The sequence below is a fragment of the Periophthalmus magnuspinnatus genome, chromosome 24 (genome assembly GCF_009829125.3).
Source record: "Periophthalmus magnuspinnatus isolate fPerMag1 chromosome 24, fPerMag1.2.pri, whole genome shotgun sequence".
Lineage (NCBI taxonomy): Eukaryota > Metazoa > Chordata > Actinopteri > Gobiiformes > Gobiidae > Periophthalmus > Periophthalmus magnuspinnatus.
The window spans coordinates 25,005,115-25,012,471 of NC_047149.1; the positions used below are offsets into that span (position 1 = coordinate 25,005,115).

At 45.1% G+C, this 7,357-nt stretch overlaps 1 protein-coding gene across 1 annotated transcript in view; it reads left to right on the forward strand.

The window, feature by feature from the left end:
• Positions 1-7,357, forward strand: part of LOC117393057 (1-phosphatidylinositol 4,5-bisphosphate phosphodiesterase beta-1) — a 328,875-nt gene that overhangs the window by 225,191 nt on the left and 96,327 nt on the right. Inside the window, exon 9 of the mRNA XM_033991233.2 lies at positions 937-1,103. Coding sequence (XP_033847124.1) covers positions 937-1,103 — 167 coding nt within the window. The remainder of the gene's footprint in view (positions 1-936; positions 1,104-7,357) is intronic.

Here is a 7,357-nt window from a genome sequence, read left to right on the forward strand (position 1 = left end):
CGATTCCAGCTCCCACAGATGAATCCTTTTGTTGTGTCCCTGGGCAAGACACTTAATCCACCTCACCCCTCTGTGTCTGTGTGCACTGGTGTGTGAATTTGTGAGTGAATGGGTGAGCGGTTCCTCGATTTAAAGCGCTATATATAACAAAAATGTGACCTTTGACCATTGAAATCAATAACATCTCCATGGAAATGAGCGGGTAGCAATCGACTCACGAGAAAAGCTGCATGATGCACTTTTAAAACAGCTGTTTTTTCGGTGTTTAAGCAAGAAAAAATTTACATAAGTCAAATTACTGTATTGGATTGTCCTATCACATGTGTCAAACTCAAGGCCCGTGGGCCAAATGCGGCCCGCCACGTCATTTTATGTGGCCCGCGACAAAGGAAATGAAACGATATGACTGTCTTAAAATGTCAGTTTATCATTAGATACAGAGTTAACCAGCCATTTTTTCATGTCTATGCAAATCCATGTGCAATATTTGGAACCTGAATAAGCAATAAATATAGAAACGGTTAATTAACAAGATTAAAAAGTAGTTGCATTTATTTTACATTAAATTTGGTTACATTTAGTGACATTTATTTTACAGTTAGTTACATCTGGCCCTTTGAGAGCGACCATTTTGTTGATGTGGCCCCCTGTCCTATATATTAGCAAGTTAGCATTAGCAAACAAGCTAGCCAAAACTTCTCAAATCCTGAATTCAAGATATTTTTATTTTTTTGCCGCGTGTGTGGAAATTCACCAGCACCGTCTCACGAAATGAAAAGCTTTTTAATCAAATCTCATAATTTACCCAGCGCAAAATTTAATCAGGGCCCTTTGGTGCATCCGTCTCCCTCTCCGCCTCTCCGCCGCTTTAATTACCCCGTTCGCAGGCGCCGAATCGCTCTCGTTCCTCGCCATAATCTGATTTTGTGTCTGCAGGGGAGCGAAGAGCCGGTCGTACCTCAGCGTGGAGCAGATGACAGAGTTCATAAACAGCAAACAAAGAGACCCCAGACTCAACGAGATCCTGTACCCGCCGCTCAAGCCCGAGCAGGTGCAGCTGCTGATCGACAAGTACGAGCCCAGTGCGGAGCTGGCGCAGAGAGGTGAGACAGATATGTGCACGCAGACACGACTACACTACACAGAGAGAGGTGAGACAGATATGTGCACGCAGACACGACTATACTACACAGAGAGGTGAGACAGATATGTGCACGCAGACACGACTATACTACAGAGAGAGAGGTGAGACAGATATGTGCACGCAGACATGATTACACAGAGAGAGGTGAGACAGATATGTGCACGCAGACAACTATACTACAGAGAGAGGTGAGACAGATATGTGCACGCAGACACAACTATACTACACAGAGAGGTGAGACAGATATGTGCACGCAGACATGATTACACAGAGAGAGGTGAGACAGATATGTGCACGCAGACATGATTACACAGAGAGGTGAGACAGATATGTGCACACAGACAACTATACTACACTGAGAGAGGTGAGACAGATATGTGTATGTAAGTGATTACACACAGAGGTGAGACAGATATGTGCACGCAGACAACTATACTACACAGACAGGTGAGACAGATATGTGCACACAGACAACTACACTACACAGAGAGAGGTGAGACAGATATGTGCACGCAGACACGACTATACTACACAGAGAGGTGAGACAGATATGTGCACGCAGACAGCTATACTACAGAGAGAGGTGAGACAGATATGTGCACGCAGACACGACTACACAGAGAGAGGTGAGACAGATATGTGCACGCAGACACGACTACACAGAGAGAGGTGAGACAGATATGTGCACGCAGACATGATTACACTACACTGAGAGAGGTGAGACAGATATGTGTATGTAAGTGATTATACACAGAGAGGTGAGACAGGTTTTTGCACACCAACTGTACAACAGAACATCAAAACATTAAGAAGCTGAGGAATACGTTTGGACGACTTCAAACTGTTTCAAACTGAACTAGTTCTGTTTTTCTCCCCTTTAATGCTCTGCTTGGAAAGTTCCATGGAGTAGCATTTAATTTACTGTATATATCTCCATGGAGACGGGCAGCAGAGTCCAAGTCAAGTGAAGAGACGTTCCCGCTCACTTTAAGAAGGTCACGTTTCCAATAAAAACACCTTTAACTTTAATTTTAACGCCCTACTGCGTACTTTTCCAAGCACCCCGCACCAGAAAAGTTCCACAGCTCATCTTTAGTTCCACTTGACCATTTCATTAAAAAGATATATGTACCAAAGAGTTTTGTTTTGAGTTTATTTATAAAACGTTCCCAAACATATTTCGCAGTGACAGCAGGGTAAGTGTTTCAAGGTCCCGCCCCCCCCCCGCCGGACTGTTCCACCCCCTCTGCCCCCCCCCCCTCCCCCCGGGTGAATTTGGCAGGGCCGTCTCCATAGCGACGGAGCCGTGTCCGAAGGCACAGAAAGCGAGGTCATGATAGTGGGGTGCCAAGGAATGCACTGAGTCTGTAAATATCACATGACTCTCAGCACTGGGCCGTTCAGCACAGAAACACCGACGACTTTCTGTTAGTTTGACTCGTGTTTTTTCAGACTAAAACGAAACAAAAAAACAGAGATGTGTGGTACTCGGATACTTTTACTCAGTTGCACTTACTTGAGTAACTTTTTAAAGAAACAGGACTTTACATTTTTACAGTAAAACATGATTTGAACTTTTGTGTTTCCTGCAGTTTCTCCGGATGAGGTTTTGTTTGTCTCATTTTTGTCTCTGTTCTTTGAAAATATCTGATTTTTTTAGAGGTAAAAGTTACTCAAGTAAAAGTATCACATGAGAAAATCTACTTAAATAAAAGTATTTAAGTGTCAGTTTAAAGTTTAAGTATTTCACACAAGTGTTGATGTGTGATTTTGATTCAAAATGAGACATATTTTGGTCACAGAAATGATATGAATCCATTTTTCTTTTTAATTTTGTGTATTTATTTTTGTTTTACTCAAAGTCGAAGCTTGAAATCGAAAACTTTATACAGGATGTTTTCACGAACATGATAAAAATAACCCCTCAAATCAAATGAAAAGTACTTTTACTTCTCAGTCCTGTTCACAAATGTAGATACGACTTCATTGTAGTGAAGTAAAAGTTTAAAACACTTTTTTACTCTTACTTAAGTAATTACTTGGATTACTTTGTACTTCTACTTGAGTAATATTATTTTAAAGTAAAGTTACTGTTACTCGGGTATAGTTTATGGTTACTCTCCTATTCACCTCTAGAAAAAATACAAATAAAATAAATAAACAAAAAGCAATTGCAGTGACGAAAGCTAAGATTCAAATTACAGAAAAAAAAGAATAAAAGATATATTTTCTAGTTGGCTAAAAGTTATTATTATTATTATTATTATTATTATTATTGGTATTATTATTATTATTATTATTATTATTGGTATTATTATGATTGGTATTATTTTTATTATTATTATTATTATTGGTATTATTATTATTGGTATTATTATTATTGGTGGTCTTATTATTATTTTTATTTATTTATTTATTTTACATTATTCAAGATCAAACTGTACATGTCGTATTTATCTGAGCTCAGTTTCTTTGGTCTTTTTGCCGTTGGCTCATACGAAGCTAAAACTAAAACCAATTATTTGACTAAATCTTGATTAAAACACTAAATATAAAAATTTCTCATTAAAATGAACCAACGAATCAACCAGATAATTACAACAAGGACCTGTAGAAGTGAGGAGGAGGGTTTTGCAGAAAGGACAGATATTTTTGCCTTTAAAATAAAATAAAAACAACTTTATTCTTCCGTTGCATCACAGAATGTGCACATTCTCAGAACTTGTTTATTTTTTTTATTTTTTTTTTTATTACTGTTGTAGTGGAATGAATCCTCCACCTCAGGTCACTGCTGTGGGCCAGGGCCGTGTGGGCCAGGGCCGTGTGGGCCAGGGCCGTGTGGGCCAGGGCCGTGTGGGCCAGGGCTCTGTGGGCCAGGGCCGTGTGGGCCAGGGCCGTGTGGGCCAGGGCTCTGTGGGCCAGGGCCGTGTGGGCCAGGGCCGTGTGGGCCAGGGCCGTGTGGGCCAGGGCCCTGTGGGCCAGGGCCGTGTGGGCCAGGGCTCTGTGGGCCAGGGCCGTGTGGGCCTGAGTTTCAGTTTCAGCGTCAGATGAAACACTCACATGAATCTGATGAGAATAATAATATCACTGCCTCTTTATTTTTCTCCCTTTTTTCACCCCTCTCCTCCTCTCCTATAGTCCCCCCCTCTCTCTCTTCCTCTCTCTCTTTTCTCTTGGCCTCCTTTCTCTTTCCCTCTCTACCCCCTCCTCTCTTTCTTTCTTTCTTTCTTTCTTTCTTTCTCTCTCTCCCTCTCTACCCCCTTCTCTCTTTCTCTCTCTCTCTCTTCCTCTCTACGCTCTTCTTTCTCTTCTCTCACTCTCTCCTTCTTCTCTTCAGCCTGTTAAATCTGCACACTTCACCCTGAGCTTTATGTTCCTCTTTAAACTCTCTCTCTCTAACGACTGGAGCTGTGTGTTTTGCTCTGGATGCCCTCCCTCCTCTCTTCTTCATCACTCTCTTCTCTCCCACTCCTCCTCCTCTCTCTCTCTCTCTCTCTCCCTCCTCTCCATATGAAGTATTTATTCAGCCTGAGGAACTTCACCATCTGCTCTGTCCAAGGGTCTCAGTCCACATTCTGTCATCTCTTCAATCTCTCCACTCTCTCTCTTTAGTCTCTCTCATTTCCTCCCCCTCCCTCTCTACCACCATTTTCTCTCTCGTCTCTCTCTCTCCCACAAGGGTCCTTCTCTTTCTCTCTCATCTCTGTCCCTCTCTAACCCCCTTCTCTCTCCCTCCTCCCCCCTCTCTACCCCTTCACTCTCTCTCCCACTTTACCCCTCCTCCCACTCTCCCTCTCTACCCCCTTTTCTCGCGCTCTCTCACCCTCTCCCTCGCTACCCTCTCCTCCCTCTCTCCTCCCTCTCTCCTCCCTCTCTCCTCCCCCTCTCCTCCCCCTCTCCTCCCTCTCTCCTCCCTCTCTCCTCCCTCTCTCCTCCCTCTCTCCTCCCTCTCTCCTCCCCCTCTCCTCCCTCTCTCCACCCTCACACCTCCCTCTCTACTCCCACTCACCTCACACTCTCCTCACTCTCTCCTCCCTCTCTCCTCCCCCTCTCCTCCCCCTCTCCTCCCCCTCTCCTCCCTCTCTCCTCCCCCTCTCCTCCCTCTCTCCTCCCTCTCCTCCCTCTCTCCTCCCTCTCCTCCCCCTCTCCTCCCTCTCCTCCCTCTCCTCCCTCTCCTCCCCCTCTCCTCCCTCTCTCCTCCCTCTCTCCTGTCTTTCTCTCAAGGACACTGGTGCCTGTTTAAATCCCGGGGCCGTGTCTGTGTGTGGTCTGAATACCTGAGTACTGTGATACTGTGTGTACTGTGTGTACTGTGTGTACTGTGATACTGTGTGTACTGTGATACTGTGTTACTGCGTTCCCTTGTACTTGTACTACATATACAGTGGTAATAGGTGCAGTACCATCAGTGGACCACAGGGGGCTTAATGAGCTCGTCTGTCGTTTTACTTCCTGTGGTTTAGACTCACGTTTATGATTCATCCGTTCACTCGTCCTGTCGTCTCTTTTCTTTCTTCTTTTCTTCTTTTCTCTTCGGCTGATGCTAAAATCTTTTATACTTTATTTCATCTTTAACTGAGACGTTTCATTACCTGCTCGTCTCCATGGAGTTTTTCCGCAGTAGGGCTTTAAACGTGTCATTCTCCACGAACACGAGCAGCTAACTCCACCAGGTTATAGGTCAGATCTGTGGAGAGGTGACCCCTCCCATGTTAAACACATTAACACTGTGCCCCTCAAAGCCCACGGAGCGAAGGAGGGCACAGTCTGACCAGGAGGAGGAGAGGAGAGAGGGGGAGGAGAGAGGAGAGGAGGAGAGAGAGGGGAGCAGAGAGGAGAGGAGAGGAGGAGAGGGAGGGAGCAGAGAGGGGGAGCAGAGAGGAGAGGGAGGAGAGAGGAGAGGGAGGAGAGAGGAGAGGAGGAGAGGGAGGGAGCAGAGAGGGGGAGCAGAGAGGAGAGGGAGGAGAGAGGAGAGGGAGGAGAGAGGAGAGGAGGAGAGAGAGGGAGGAGAGAGAGGGAGGAGAGAGAGGGAGAGGAGAGGAGGACAGGAGAGGAGGACAGGAGGAGAGAGAGGGAGGAGGGAGAGACGGGAAGAGAAGGGGAGAGGGAGAGATGGAGGAGAGGGAGAGAAGAGTAGAGAGAGAACGTGAGGGGAGAGGAGGGAGCAGAGAGGTAGAAAAATAAAGCGTGGGAAAGATTTAGATGGATGGAGGCAGTAGAGAGAGACAGAGAGAGAAAGAGAAGTGAGAGAAGAGGAGAGCGAGAAGCGGAGGTAGAGAGAGATGGATGGAGAGTGGACGTAGAGAGAGAGAGAGAGCTGTTCTCAGATGTTGCAGAGTCGTGTTAATGAGCTCAGGTCTCTGCTCTGGGCCACACTGCATTAATTAACATAAAGGGACCAGAGAGACCTGCTCCCACTCAGCCCCTCCCCCTCGTCCCACTTAGCCCCTCCCCCTCGTCTCACCCAGCCCCTCCCCCTGCAGCGCTCTGGACGGGCATCTGAGCGTTTCATCTTGATTTAAGTGTGTGGGCCACGAGGGCAAGAAGCAACTGACTAGTAATGAAATGTAAAAAAAAAAAATCTGCAAAAAATGAGTCAAGACACAGTTTGACTTCACTGTTTTGAGGGAAGTCGTTTAAAGAGGAGGAGTTTCACATCCGTGGAGTTTTAACTGTTACATATTTAAACCCAATATTTCCTTTTATTGTTTGGAAATGACTAAATTTGCTGAAAACATGTATTATTATTAACATGTTTTATAAGTTTGACTTTGTTTGTTTTTCGTTTTTGAGTCACGTTACAGTTGGCTGACGTCAGGCTAATCAAACTACTGCACATCACGTCAGGTTTGTGAAGTTGTAGTCCTAGTTTTGACCTGGTTTTGACCCGGTTTAGACCTGATTTAGTTCCGGTTTAGTCCTGGTTTGGACCTGGTTTTGTTGTATTTTAGACATAGATTGGAGCTGGTTTAGCCCTAGCTTATTTAGTCCTGGTTTGATCCCGATTTAGTCTTGGTTTAGTCCTGGTTTAGTCCAGGTTTGGTCCTGGTTTAGTCCTGGTTTAGTCCTGGTTTAGTCCTGGTTTAGTCCTGGTTTAGTCCTGGTTTAGTCCTGGTTTAGACCTGGTTTAGTCCTGGTTTAGTCCTGCTTTAGTCCTGGTTTAGTCCTGGTTTAGACCTGGTTTAGTCCTGGTTTAGTCCTGCTTTAGTCCTG